Source organism: Epinephelus moara, chromosome 17, assembly GCF_006386435.1.
Source record: "Epinephelus moara isolate mb chromosome 17, YSFRI_EMoa_1.0, whole genome shotgun sequence".
NCBI classification, from domain to species: domain Eukaryota; kingdom Metazoa; phylum Chordata; class Actinopteri; order Perciformes; family Serranidae; genus Epinephelus; species Epinephelus moara.
The window spans coordinates 15140247-15155708 of NC_065522.1; the positions used below are offsets into that span (position 1 = coordinate 15140247).

Below are 15462 nucleotides of genomic sequence, written 5' to 3' on the forward strand. Positions count from 1 at the left end.
ACTTATGAGCCCTTAAAGTTGGGGGACTGTGTGAAGAAATGGTTGTAATTCCTACACGGTTCATACTACATTTTTGAAAAAAGCCTTAAATGAAAGCTGAGAGTCTGCACTTTAAGCAGGTATTCATTGTTTCATTTAAAACCCATTGTGGTGGTGTACAGAGCCAAAATGACGACAACTGTATCATTGTCCAAATAATTATGGACCTGACTGTATATGTAAGAAATCTAAAGCAAATAGTCATAAAATCCTCCTAATATGTCACAGAGACTAAGGAATAATGTTCATATAACATACTGATCTCACCGACAACAATAGTACAGCCAGAATATTCGCATTTAAAAAAAAATTTTACGGCCTGCAAATCATGTTTATGTTTTGAATTTGTGTTTTGGCCTGTTGCGCTAACCACTGCTGTCTACCAGTCATGCAGTCAGTAGAGTCTCAGCATCAGTTACAGTTACGACTGAGCTACAATGGCTGACGGTGTGACTAAACCCAAACGACCTCGTTATGATTCCCAAAAAACGCCAAGACAAAACTTGAGGCAAAGCGAGGGTCTATATAGGAGATGGTTGTGAACGGTGGAGATGGTTGAAAGCGGAGAAGAATTTGAAATCGGATGTCGAAGTGGCTACTCTTCTCCTCGACAGGTAAGCTTTAGCCAAAGTTGGCTAACTAGCATCATAGCTAGACGGGGATGGACATTTCGAATACTTTCAACTGTTATTCATTTTCGATCATACATTGTAGCCCATGTGCATGTGGGTCATCGACCCGACTGATGTTTTTGAGAAACACGACTCGCTGCAGTATTTTGAATTTGAGTGCAGTAACCGTTTTGGCCACATTCTTACATACAGCGCCTTTAAGGGGTGAAAAAGACTATCTTCATTCTAAAGAGAAAAAAAAAGTGCTTCAAGGCGTGGGAATGCATAACATAGTCTGCAGGGTCTCATGCTTTGTCTGCCCATCCTCCTCCCTAAGGGTGCATTCACACCTGCCCTGTTTGGTTCAGTTCAATCAAACTCAAGTTGTTTGCCCCCTATATATACACTAAGTGTGGTTCATTTGGGCAGGTGTGAACACAGCAATCGCACTCGGGTGAGCACCAAAACAACCGAACCGAGACCTTCTTGAAGAGGTGGTCTCGGTCCAATTACAAAATAACTACTAATTGTTTGGGTTAAACATGAGCATGTTACAGTCCTGGAGGATTATTAATGTGCACCTCCTCCTGTACTGCCTTAAAATGCCTAAAATGAACAATGCAATTTTAATTGAGTGGCTTGTCTGGTCCAGAAAATAGACCCAGGTGTCACTCACCTTGCATGAGCAACAGGTTGGATCTATAATATCGCGGGCAAAAAATTTGTGGGGAATATACTATTTAAAAAATGATCAGGTCCAATCAGATCTCAGAACAAATTTCCTGGATCCATCATTTTGGACTTGTGAAGACCTTTATTCTAAGGCCGAAGTTACACCAAAAATTAGCAGGGTGAAATTCCTTTTTCAGATCCTAGCAAAATAGGTGGTGTTAGAAGCTTAGTGACATGGTGACTACTTGTGACCTCCATGTGAGACTCTCTGATTACCTCTGTTCTCTCCAAGATCAAGACCAAGAATTTTCAATTGGTCAACATTTGTGTGTCAAAGTTCATCAAAGTTGAACTCTTCATGAATTCACGGCACAAATCTTTGTCAGCTCAACAAGTGACACAAAGATCACAGCAAATCCATTGGAATAAACTGACATTGGTCCAAAATACTGCCGTTAAAATGCTGCTTTGATCACTCCCTATACTGAGGGACAACTGGACACGAACAAATCATGCAATTCAAACGATGTCAGAATGTGTTGACGCTCACAAGATAGCAAGTAGATTTTAGCCAAACATTAAACAGTTTCTGTGCCAATACTTCCGTCATTTGCACAGAGCCAAAAAATATTTCAACCTCACATCACTGGTCACTCCTGCAATCTTTCCTACCCCACAATATTTTGGGAGTTATCTTGGGTCCCACACACTAACAAATGGAACCAAACTTTGCTTATTGTCACTGTAAAACTTAATGTGCCAGATAACGATATAACCTTGATTCCATCTTTGCTACTGACAGAAGTAATTTATTTTTAATTTATTCATGCAACCAAAAGAGGTGCCTTGTGGCAGTTTAAACAAAGTCCAATGCTGACACTACAGTATATGAACAAACCGTACATCCATAAATTAATGCTAAAAAGTGCTTTGTTTTAGTAGCATGAACAATAATTCCGATTTTAAAAAAGCATCACAGTAAAGGGGGTTTGTCAGTAATGCAAAATCTAGTTTTAGAGCACTTTGGAAATATGTACTAATATCAACAATTGGCTTATCAATGTTTCCACTATAATACATGCCAAATGTCTAATATAATAGACCAGTTATGCAGTATTTTAACATTTTATGGCAACGACATTCCAACAACTAAAATTTGCAGTCTGTTTTCTTCCATCCCGTTTAAGTTGGCCATGTTTGAGGATCTGATGCTGGCAGCATTTAAGAGTAGATCAAGACAGCACAGACAGTGTGTGGTGGTGCGAGCGTGCATATGTGTGCCTGAGAGACGGCGTGTGTGCTCTGTGAGAGGTAAAATAATGACAGGCGAGGACGGATGGCTGGTGACGCTGTGACGAGAAGAGCGCCACATATTTTGGGCCTCAGGCTGGGCAGCTGTGAGAAAGTTCTTCTCTCTTATCCCCTCTTCCACTGGTCCCCCCCTCCCTCCCTCCACTCCTCCCACTCCCCCCACCTCTGTGGCACTGTTTAAACAGAGGACAGAGACGCCCTGAGTGGTTTTTCCTTTTCCGATGCCATACATGGCTGCTGGCGCTTTCCTCTTCTGTATCTCCAGCTCGCAGCGAGGGGAGTGACGGAGTGAGTCATGGTGGTTTTAACAAGTGAATCTTTTGATTAATTTTAATGGCACTTCCTAACAAAATCTTCTTCCACCAGGAGAATATCTTCCTGTCTATTATTACATGTTATCATGTTTTACTTTTACACAAGTTGAGATTATGTTTGATACTGAAAAAAGATTACAATTGCAGCTGCACCTTTTGCTGTATGAGTCATGTCTTCTGGAAAACCATGTTTAGACTTAAAACAGTGCTGATGGAGTCAAAAGGCTACCTCTGATGAATGCTGCATTTTTCAAAGTCTGTGGGTATTTGAGTGTGTGTGTGTCTGTGTGTGTGTGTAAGTCGGAGGGAGAGATGTTGGTTCTTTAAGCAGCATACTTGACTTTGAAAACTACACTCAGCGGTAAATTCATGGACATATGGCAGATTTATGTGTGACTAAATTTGATGAAAACACACAATTTTATGAAAATGAGAGACACACACACACATGCACGAACACACAGCATCTTTTATACATCACTGGCACCCTCTGCTGCATCCTGGGACGCCAGTTCAGACAAGAGCGAGAGCCAATTAAAGTTCTTTAATCTCGAAAAATGACTGCACTTCTCTGTATGTATGTATGCGCATTGGACGGCTATCAGCAGCGAGGAAACCGGCAGCTTGCGTGTCGCCGTCGCACTTTCAGGTCATGCCAGTTGGCTTTCTCTGACGTGTGACAGCGGTGAGATCCAGACAGAGCAGGAACAAGAAAGTAAAAGAGCAGAAGGGGAGAACATGGCAGCCGAGGACTACCACTCTTACATCAAACGGATATTGTCACAACAGAGCAACAGAGCCGCCCCTGTTAACTGTGACACCATTCAGCTGCTCGTCACACTGAGCAAGGCGAGGCAGAAACCTACTGTAAGTCAAGCAAGCACAGTGTTTATTAAATAAGAGAGCAGAGAGGAAGGGGGGGGGGGGGGGGGGGGGGGGGGGGGGGGTGCAGCGGCAGTGGCGGCGGCAGCAAAGTGAGCATACTGTAGTGTTGTCAAACCTTCGTAAGTAGCATGGAAAGGCAGCATTTTCTCATCCCTCCATGAAATTGAATGTTGGGGAGGGAAATGAAGTGTGCCTTCAAATAACAGTAATGGCAATCATCGGAGCTTGCACTTGAGCAATACGATATCGAGGGGTTGCCGCTGGAGTTTGACTAGCGCTGAAAGGAACAACAAAAGTGATTATTTAGTGGTATTATTTTATGGTTGATGCAGCATATTTCTATAATGTGCAGCTTGAGTGAAGAGGGAGGCTGAGGTCAGCTTTAAAGGTAAAAAGCAGATGGAATCATTCTGTATCATGAAAAAGGGAAGTGCTTTTCAAAGCCACTTGAAAGAATGACAACTCCTTTGCAAAGAGAACACTTCCCTTTTGATAATTCGATAATGCTCTCCTTAATGTAAGCATCAAAGTTGGCAAAAGAAGCACAGTTAAGTTTCTGTATGATCTCAAAAGCATGTAATCGAATCATTAAGTGCTATAATTGTTGCAGTCTGTGCAAAAGCAGATTTGAGCCCATATGTTGGCATTTTGCAACAGTATCAGATGGATCGGCAGAAGTTCTGTAGTCATACTAAAATTTAAAGAAACAGCTAAATGATCAGCGGCCAGACTCTCGCCCGAAAGAGCTGTTGTCTGTGACAGAAGGAAAACAGGAGGGGGAAAAAAAGAGTAGGAGTGTCACAGGAAGACCAAAAAGAAAGGCTGTCTCCTAGCGGACGCCGGCGTGTGGTCCTGTCAGTCGTCATCGCGTGCCACTCTCCCTGCTCGACACTGTGAAACTGAGGCAATGTACCCCATGAAATATTCACCAAAGTTGTCTTTGCTTAAAAAGGAGGAGGAGGGGGGGGGGGGGGGCGAGCGGGAAGGAGGGAGAAAAATGTGCTGCAATAGATAGATGGAGAGTCCCCCAAATGCTCTTGATGTCAGGTTTGCTTAGGCCTCTTTTAAAGGGGGGGGCCACGGGGAGTCCAGCAGGGGGTCCATTAAATGCTCACACAAATGTACCCCTAACAGCACACCAGTCTTCACAGCAAAAGCCCCCAATCCCCAAAAATACTCCACTAATTCTGTGCTCTCTACGTATCCAAAGCATGTGTGTGCCACTTCTGCTGACACTGCTGCTTCTGGCTTTTCCAAAAGAAGTGTAAAGACAAGTCTTTATGTTTTATTGCTGATGCTTGAGGTGAATGTATATTGTCTAGCCACTATTGTAGTGCTGTTATTGTGGGTAAATTACAGTCAGTGAATGCGATGCTTTCAACCAGGATGCACTTTGACATTTGAGGCTAAACTACTGTATATTTACTGCCATTCTAACCAATAATATCTATTTGCAAATACCAATTGATGCCAACTTTGAGCACAGAGGTAAAGTCTGACAATCTGTGATCTTTCAGTGCAAAGAATGAAAAATACAAGGCAGGGTGGGCTGCACAAATCTCTTGCATTATTTACTGTAACCAAGGCCATTTGGCAACCATTTGATGAGACAAAGAAGGCCAGGTGAACGTCATATTAAATGAAAGAAAAGTGAGTAACCAGTTCCCAATTAGGCTGTATGAAAGACGCACTGATTCATTGGTGATGTTTATTCTTGAAATGGAAAGCACTGTCATGGCCATTGCTTTTGTGACGGCCTTTGTTGCCTGGGATGAGATGTGTAAGAAAGTGTGGAATCTCCGCAGCCACTGTGTATCTGTGTGGAAAGGTCCTAATCAGTAACCAGTCTCTATGCAGCACATTTAACAATACACTCTTTTCCTGATCTGCTTTTTGGTTTAGGCATCTCGAGAAAATCAAAGAATGGTGTCACGTGTAAGTGAACTGAACATATGGCTGGAACATAATGAATGCAAGAGAGAGATGCTTGATCAGGCTGTGAAGAGCAAGAAACCAAGAGGTATGGAGACTCAAGTGCTTACGAGTGGTGCACGACCCCTTGAGAGTTTAAGTGTCATGCTGATGTTTAAGTGCCACATAGCAGCTGACACGTCTCCTACAGTAACACGGGCAAAGCTTAAGACTGCTTTATAAAAATGGCAAACTACTTTCACAGGCTGGTTTGTGGTTGTTTTGCATATTGTGATGAATAAATCAACTCCATCACACCAGCAAAAGCCGCCGACATAAAAAATTTACAGTACCCTAAATCGAATAAAACTCTTCAAGCAGAGATGATAAAATGTTGACAGAAGAAAACTTTAAATGGACACAACAAATGAATGAAAAAGTAAAAACAGCATATTGAATTAGTACAGTTAAATGCATGCCTTAAGCAGGATTTATACTTATATTTATACGTCAGTTCTCCGCAGAGCCTACGCCGTAGCCTACGCCATTGTGAGCATTTATACCTGTGGTGGGATTTCTGTGAAGTGTTGTAAACTTTAGTTGATTTAAAACATGGCTTAATAGAGACAATTTCAAACACAAGTACACAAATTGGCTTCACTATAACTTGCAGCATTCACAGACAAAGCACTTGTCTTTAACTGGACACATTTTCCCCACAAATACAACATGCTAATGTTGTTAGCACAATCCTATGCCACTTTATATTGTATTACTTAGCATAGCGGCTAGCAGACTTTTCCTCTACTCATATGAAGCCAGGGACAACAGCAACATTTAACAAAGGTAACATTACGAAATTCGGCTCCTCTACAGCTCACAGGGTTCACTGACAAAACAACTGTCTTTTACTAAATATGTTTTGCAAACAAATATAACATGCTAACATTATTAGCACAAGCCTATGGCATTTTACATTGTATAAATTAGCCTAGCGACGAGTGGAAATTTCCCCTACTCATATGAAGCCAGGATAAATCACACACAAGACTTAAAATGCCAGTTTTGTGGAGGCTTTATTGTCTTCACAATTTATTGTTTATCTGTGAAATTAAAGTAAATAAATGCTTCGTGTCCACTGAGGGAAATTGTTTCAGCTTACAAAAATAGACAGGAGATCTATGTCGCCGCAACGTATAGTTACATTTCTGAGGAGAAGCATGTCAGGCTATGGCGTAGGCTCTACGTCGATGCAGAGCTTACAGTGTAAGACAGAGCCTTCTCCGTTGCTGCCCCCACCCTCTGGAACTCCCTCCCAAAACACATCCGTGACTGCACTGACCTCCCATCATTCAAATCGCTACTCAAAACTCACCTTTTCCGTTCTGCTTTTAATGCTTAGCTACTTTTTTTTAAAAATTCATTTATTTATTTACTTGTTCTCACTCCCATTTCTATTCCTCTCTGTCTTTGATGTATTTTACTGTAAATTGGTTTTTGATGTGTTTTTAACCTACTTTGTAAAGTGACTTTGAGAACTTTGGAAAGCGCTTTATAAATAAAATGTATTATTATTATTAAGTATGGCACTGATTCAACGCAAAAGTATAAATCCCACGTTAGGCTGCATTCGCACCAAATCAGGCATAGTGGCGAAAACGCCAGTCCTTCAGTTCACTGGAATGTGAACGGCCTGCACGAAAAAGTTAAAACAGAATCAACTTTTGGAGAATGTCGCGCTGCGGTGGCCAATTGCGTCACCGTGATCTGACCAGAAGATGCAGGTCCCTGGAACAAGTTCTACTGTCTTCTTCTATCATTAAACACTATGGTGAATAAAAGAAATAAAGTATGTATTGACAGCTTGTGTGTACTATCCTACAAAGGAGAGCGCTCGCTTTGTTCGTGTGTGTGCATGTGTGGCAGTAAAGATACAACAGTCATGATAATCAAAAGGAATTCTACAAAAGCCAGCATAAACAAACTTACTGAAGGACAAACACTCAGTGTCTGAGATGAGGAGATTGGCTCTCTATAGCTGATCTCAACTCTCCTCTCCCCCACACAAAGGCCATTTAAGTGACACTCCCACACCACTGCACAACCCTGCGGCTGATCATTGCAACACCTAATTTGGTGTGAATGCAGCCTTATCATATCCTTTGTACTAGACCTGTAAGAACTGAGAGCACTGATCAGCAGCCTGTCCTCGTCTAAAACATAAGAATGAGCATTCACAAATGAACATATATACAAGTACAATTAGAGTTCCCCTCAAACAACCCAGCTTTTCAGCACCTTTCAGCACCCACTTGCTCTGTAGCCACGGCCATAAATACATAAAATACCCAGCAACAAAGGACTAAAACTCTGTATCTTTACAGCCCTTCCTGTTCAGTCAAAGACATCAAACACTTGTCATCTCGAGGTTGACAGAAAATGAACATCTGCCTCAGGGGTCATGTTTGGACACCTCTGTCAACTGAGACTTTCAATGCCTACTTGCTTGAAAAGTGACTGGATAATAGTTAAAGGTAAAGATTGGGCTGGATGAAAAGAGAACTCAGGGGCAAGAAACCTTTTTTATTTGGAGCTATTTCACGTCTTTTCTTTAAGTTTTTGTGTTTCATAAATACTGTGTGGGTTTTAAAATGTTAGTTTTTGTCACTATTTAAAGGTCTAGTGCATAGGGTTTAGTGACATCTACTGGTAAGGCTGCAGACTGCAACCAAATGAAACTTCTTCTGTGTGTAGGAGAGCTATGGTGGCCGACACGAAAACGCAAATGGCACTTATGTAAAGCCAATGATTGGTATGTCCATTCAGGGCTACTGTAGAACAACATGGCGGACATATATAGATATAAAAGGCTCATCCAGCAGTAACAAATAAGCAACTAGTCTTAGTTTCGGGTGATTATGAACCAATGAGAAAGTAGCTGTAAATTTTATATTCAGTTTCTACCAAAATATCCCCCAAAATCTTGCACACTGGTCCTTTAACCAAAAGCAGGCTCTTCTAGAGGTTTCTAAAACAGCGATGCAAGCATTTTGGATGATTTACCATTTTATTTTTAAGACTTTCTTGAATTTCTTCAGCTAGCACTAATAGCATCTACCTGGAACAGAAAATGTATTGCTCCTTTAATAATTCCAAAATGGTAAGGATATTTCTTAAAACGTGTCAATTTTGGTGATATTTCTAATACGGGCATCAAAATTCAGCCCAGCGTAGCTTCTGCTAACAATGATAGTACAAATGAAATCATTCCATTTTCAAGTCCATATGTATTTCAGTTGTGTTTTTATAAGAAGACGGGGGACAGGAGTTTGCCTTATAATTCACATTCTATGATGGAGCAACACTAAGATAAGCCAGGCGGATGGTGAAATCTAATCTGAACCCCAATGTTTTTTGTCTATGGAAATGACTAGCTTCTTATCGGCAGAGTGGGTTATTTGAGCAGATCCTCGCTGTGGCTTAGCGAAGGGACTCAATCACTGCTGCCCAGCGATAGGCCTCACTTTCGTCCTCTCCCTCTCTCATCTTTTTATCTGGAGAAGCGGAAATGAAAGGATGGTATCTCGTGCTCTCCGCGTCCTCAGTTCAGGAGACGGAGAGAGGCACGGACATTTTCTTTTAGGCCTTAGCTGTCAGATGAAAACGTGGTATATAAACCTGTGCTCAGAATGAAATATGTCGGCAGTTTAGAGACTCTAAATTAACACGGACTCAAGAAAGGAAGGTATTATGAGGCTATTTGTGTTGTGGCTGTCAAGGTAGAATAGAACCATGAGATAAATCTAATCACACTGTGGTAACTAGAAGAACATCATTGCGTTAAATTACCAGCGGCTGCATTTACAACTCTGGAGTAATCAAGCTTGTGCACATTTCGGTTAAAGGAATACAATTTTTCCTCATTTTGTGCTTATCATCTAGATTTCTTCTTGTCTCTATATTGTTTCCTGGAGGTTATAGCACACAGTCATTGAGCACACCAGTGCTTTACTTTCCTATGTGCATCTAGCCACTGTCAGGAAGTTGTTTTGTAACAGCCAGTGGAGAGGCTTTCAGTATGGATCAAAGCAAAATGACACAAAGAGGGAAAGGGTTGAGACAATTTGAATCTGCTATAGGTGGATGAAGAAAGGGATCAATGTGAGATAAGGGCTCGGTCACAAAGCATTTATATAGTCAATTAACAGAATTGCTACAATCATCAGATCCACTATCAGAGGCAAAGAAGATTTGCACGGTAACTTTGAACTTCGGCATTCACATTCTCACCGTTTTCCCTTCTGCAAGCTGTCTTTACAGCCATTTCAGGGAATGCATGGAGGTTAACTGGAGAGGCCTATTATATTAGCTGTGTCAAGCTGGAATTATGCTTCTGCAAAGTCAAACATAAATGCACATTGGATGTTCCAACATTCACAAGGCCCACAAGAAGAAACAACCAAATGTCACCAAGGTTCTAGCTCCACCTTTTATATGTGGAAGAGTCAACTGGTCAATGGTTGTACGCCCTGTCACAGTTTATATCCACGTCTGTACAGACTAATATGTTACCATCACATCAGACAACGCTTCAAATATGTATGTTCCTGCAAAGAAGCTACATGTTCTAAAACATAGATGCTTCACAAACATGTTCAGCCAGGCAGCACAGAAGATCCATACAATCAGCACAGTTTCAAGGTGGACACTTAAGATAAGTGTCAGTTATTCAGTATCTGACCAAATGTCTCCCCTTCTGTTCCTTAGTTATGATGCTGAGTAATGGCCAGAAAAGTGTTTTTGCAGAATATTATGATGTCAAAGTAACCTTTGAACTTTGGAGTATATATTGCCATCACTTCATTATTTTATCCTATGAGACATTTGCGTGAACTGCTGTCATAACTAACGTATGAATTCTTGGCCAAAAGCATGTTTTGTCAGGTCACAGTGACTTTTGACCATGAAATTCTTATCAGTTCATCATTGAGTCAAAGTGGATGTTTGTGCCAAATTTGAAGGACCTACCTCAGGGTGTTCCTGAGATATTGCAAACAGTAGGGCTGACGCGCTAACTGCAGTAATGCATACTATCAATGTCACTATCAGTATCAACAAGCCAACTGAAGGAGATGGCGAGCAACTGCCACAACCAATATGCTCATGTTGTTTCCTTTCTTTCATGGGAAAGCACCGTGTGTACTCTATGCTACAAACACAAGCAGCATAACAAGGCGCTGAGAGACAATTTTGCGCTGAGCATTGCACGTTTAACATCTATCTGGTTGATAAATAATAATAAACTTTATTTATATAACACCTTTCCAACAAGAAATGCAGCACAAACTGCTTTACAACAAGGGTAGTAAAATCAGGAAAAAAAAATTCCTTTGTATACATGGAGGAGGACTTTAACATCAATTCTAAATGTAACAGGAAGCCAGTGCAGAGCAGCTGAGACTGGCCTGATGTGCTCTCTCCTCTTGGTTCTGGGTACTAGCCAAGCTGCAGAGTTTTGAATGAGCTGAAGTCTCTCAGTGGTGTTTTTTTGGGGAGCCCAGTAAAAAGTGCATTTCAGTAGTCGAGGTGGCTTGAAATAAAGGCCTGAATCAATTGCTCGGCATCTTTTTCCATTTAGAAATGGTTGGACCATGTTCAACCTTGGATAAAACGCTGCAGCCACTCGTCACTGTCACTTTTTACCCTGCTGTCCGATCACAGTGGAGGAGGGGTGGGGCAAATACCACAAAGACCAACCATCATACTGTTAAACAACAACAATAGTCGTCTCTCACTAAGTACTTCAGTCTTCCCTTCTTGCAGAACAAGTATTCTACCTTGTGCCAACATTTTTCCTTTTGTGGATATTCTGTATCATAGCAACCAAACGCAACTGAAGTGTATTATTGCTCTTTTTGGTTCGGCATTTAAAATTAACACGTATTTAATTTGGTTTAAAACTGTGTCTTTGTCATTTAAACAGCAACAATGTGCCTGATTATAGACTAAAAATTTTACTAAGCAATAAAATCAGGATAAATGAAGTAATGTGCAAAAAAAAATGGTGGCAATACAACACATCATGCTGTTGAGCCACCCTTAATTAACACAGGGGGAAGAATTCCTTCACTGCGACAGCCCTAACAGACTGACAACGAATGCACATACAGATGTACGGACATAAGAACGGACGAGTGGACAACCCGAAAACATAATGCCTCCGGCCACGGCTATCGCCAGTGCTGACACATAAAAACAAAGAGAAAGAGAAGTGGGTGGTGGAAGAATGAAGGATGATGCCGCTCACCTTGACACTGTCTCCTTTTGTCAGGATGTCCCAGAGTGTGTGTTGAAACTTGGTGAGATCCACCTGATAGCCGCCTCCCAACAAAGCCTGAGGGGTAAGAGTCATTTTTTAGTCAAAGTATGATAAACACCGTAACTGGGCAGTTGAGGTCAAATTGCATACAAACACATTCAATGTGCAAACACAGTATACTAATCAAACATAGAGCTTCTGTATCTTTACAAGCACTTAACATATAAGGCTTTCTCTTCTCTTGTAAATTCTTAATGCAACCTAATACACAACCTACACCACAAGCGCACACATCTCCTCAAAAGCGCGTATACTTTCTGACGCATATCTTAAGATGCACACAAGCTCGCAATCTCACATCTATCACAGAGTGCCTGCTGGCCCCACAGGTATGGGCTTATAAAAAGTGCATTACATAACTGATAATAAACTGCATATCATCCATCTCCCATTCAGCTCACCTCCCAATAATCCCTGCTGCCATATCTGCTTATCTATTCAAGTCACTCTCTCATTAAATCAGCTTTTACAGCCAAACGGAAGAAGTTTACTGCTTATAGAAGTCAAATACCATTAATCACAGGGTAGGGTGTAGTTATACAGATATACTGCATGTTTTAATTCACTGGAGGACAAACACATCGTTCCTCCTATCTGAATAAACCTCTGCTGAAAAAAAGAAAAGGGTGGAAAAAATTGACAAGCGAATTAATCTGCTGCCTTTTGCCAGCTGAAATGGAAGTCAGTGAGGCGGTGCATACCAGTGGATGCCCATCAGTCACAGGACCTTGTGCGAGGCCTGAAAAAGCCGAAATGTGATGCTGCTGCGCATTGGGAGGTAAAGGATGGGGACGGAGGGGTGGAAGGTGGTGCAGCTTTCAGTGTTTATTCATCTGAAACAGTGTCCCCTGGAAGCCATTTGGCAGCGATGTATCACAGCAGGCACTGACCTTTAGATACTATGCACAATTAAGCTAAGCTAATAAACACGACTGTGGATCTGGACATTTGGACTGGCAGGCAGGTGCTGTGAATCACCTTGGACGTGAGTGGCGGAAAAGTTCTTTTGTGCTTAGATGGTCTTTCCGAAGCCAAATCAAAATGTGTTTGTTTGAAATTTGCTGTGTGCACAGGGAGGAAATGAGCTGAATGCGGCTGAAGTTCACTGTTTGTTATGCAACATTCAGTCTTTATCTTTTGTTACTGGGGACACGCTCTTGCATCTTGATTTCAACCTTATGAACAAAAGTTTGGTAGGACAGAATCTATAGTGGAACTGAAACAATGAGTCTATGAATCCATTAGTCAATTGACAGATAATTTATGTGCAACAATTTTGGTTATGAATTCCTCATTCAAGTCATTTAACAAGGAAAAATGTCAAATATTTTCTGGTGCTAGTTTTTCATTTGTAAGGGTTTTCTATTTATCTCATTGTCAGATTATTTCAAATTGAAGATCTTTGAGTTTTGGACTGTAAGTCGTCTAAAACGAAGACATTTATAGACGTCACAGTTTCAGAACTTGTGATTACAATTACTTGAAATAAATGATAGAGTAATCGATAATGAAAATATTACTTAGTATCAGCAAGGCCTGTCACAACAAACACCTTTGTTGATCGATATAAATGACTGCAATAAAAGACATTATTGTATTGTAAGTACATGCTTTCAAAGAACAATGAACTTTAATTCTTAAGACTATTCAGACATTGAAATTGGGATTTTAAAAAAAAACATTTAACACACTTTTAAAGAAAAGTAATTAACACCTGTTAACTTAAAGGAGCTATATGTAAGAAAAAAGAAAAGTAATTAACACCTGTTAACTTAAAGGAGCTATATGTAAGAAATCTAAAGCAAATAGTCGTAAAATCCTCCTAATATGTCACAGAGACTAAGGAATAATGTTCATATAACATACTGATCTCACCGACAACAATAGTACAGCCAGAATATTCGCATTTAAAAAAAAATTTTACGGTCCGCAAATCATGTTTATGTTTTGAATTTGTGTTTTGGCCTGTTGCGCCACCCACCGCCGTCTACCAGTCACGCAGTCAGTAGAGTCTCAGCATCAGTTACAGTTACGACTGAGCTACAGCAGCACGGCAAGCAGCATTAGCAGTGTCCCGGTACATAGCATTAGCAGCCGGCTCCTCCTCAGCTGTATCCCGGCAGCAGCGTTAGCAGCAGAGAAGCCGGACTTGCTCGAACGGTCCGCTGGAAAACCGAAGATCAAGGACGCGGCGACGCGGCCCTGCCACGGCAGCCGCCCGTGGGCAAACAAATCAGTCTCCAGCGTGCCGCTGTCCAGCAACCTCGAATCTGTAGGGGAGGGGGGGCGGACACGACTCGCGGCAGTATTTTGAATTTGAGTGCAGTAACCGTTTTGGCCACATTCTTACATACAGCGCCTTTAAACAAGAACGTATATGTAAAAAATTAGCCCAAAACTACTCAGATTTAACACAAAATCTGGTCCACAAAACCAAAACCAAATGATGCCTCTTGTGACTAACAAACAAGTTTAGCGAACCTCCAAAAATTGCAACCTCAGTAATTAACCTCCATAATCCAGCTGTTGTGCCGTCATAGATGGACAGCCTGGGAGTTGCGCGGTTTGCTGGTGGACTTACAGAATTGAGGACGAAGTTGTTTTAAGGGTAAAATGACAAACAACTGACTTTTTGGCTAACTTTCAGGGGTTGGCTAGTTAATGACTATCAGAACTGTGCCTGTTTTTATACTTGGTCTTTTTCAGCCTTCTAAATTGACTCAGACTGGTGACTTAGCATTTTCTGCGCATATGTGAACACTCCAAGAGAACTCAGACCGCTCTGAAGTGAACCCTACAAGTTCGGTTCACTTCAAGTCCACACTTAACCTGTGCCCTCCTAACACAAAGCATTCCAGGTTTGGTTTGCTCTTTGCCATTGTATTTAGCCCTCTAGATCACATGCTATTGCACTGGAACACTTGAAAAACAGACCAAACCATGTCTGCCTGTAACACTTGCAAGGACGCAGGGAAAGGAGTAGTTTGGTCCACTGAACATACTGCACGTCTCCAGATGTGGAATGTAGAGTACATCAAACAGATACAGTCTAAAGCACACAGAAACGCTAAGGTTTTCCTCCATTTTTAAGTTCATCTGAAAGCGAGGGGCTTCATAACAGCACTGCAGTACCACGTCCAAGTGAGCACAAAACTATGTTATCATATATTATATATAGGCTATAGTGTGAACAGAAAGAGGGCTGAGCCTCATCAGAGCTGAAATTGACCAGAAGGAGAACTAAGTCCTTTTTCTGTTGGTCCACTTTTTGGTGCACTTTAAAAGGACTGAGTTCAGTTTGTTTAAAAAGGACTATATGTGAAAACACTCTTACACTACT

At 41.3% G+C, this 15462-nt stretch overlaps 1 protein-coding gene across 1 annotated transcript in view; it reads right to left on the reverse strand.

The window, feature by feature from the left end:
- The window catches only part of LOC126404200 (glucosidase 2 subunit beta-like), a 190452-nt gene that overhangs the window by 115223 nt on the left and 59767 nt on the right, over nucleotides 1-15462 (reverse strand). The window contains exon 9 of the mRNA XM_050067256.1: nucleotides 12051-12137. Coding sequence (XP_049923213.1) covers nucleotides 12051-12137 — 87 coding nt within the window. The remainder of the gene's footprint in view (nucleotides 1-12050; nucleotides 12138-15462) is intronic.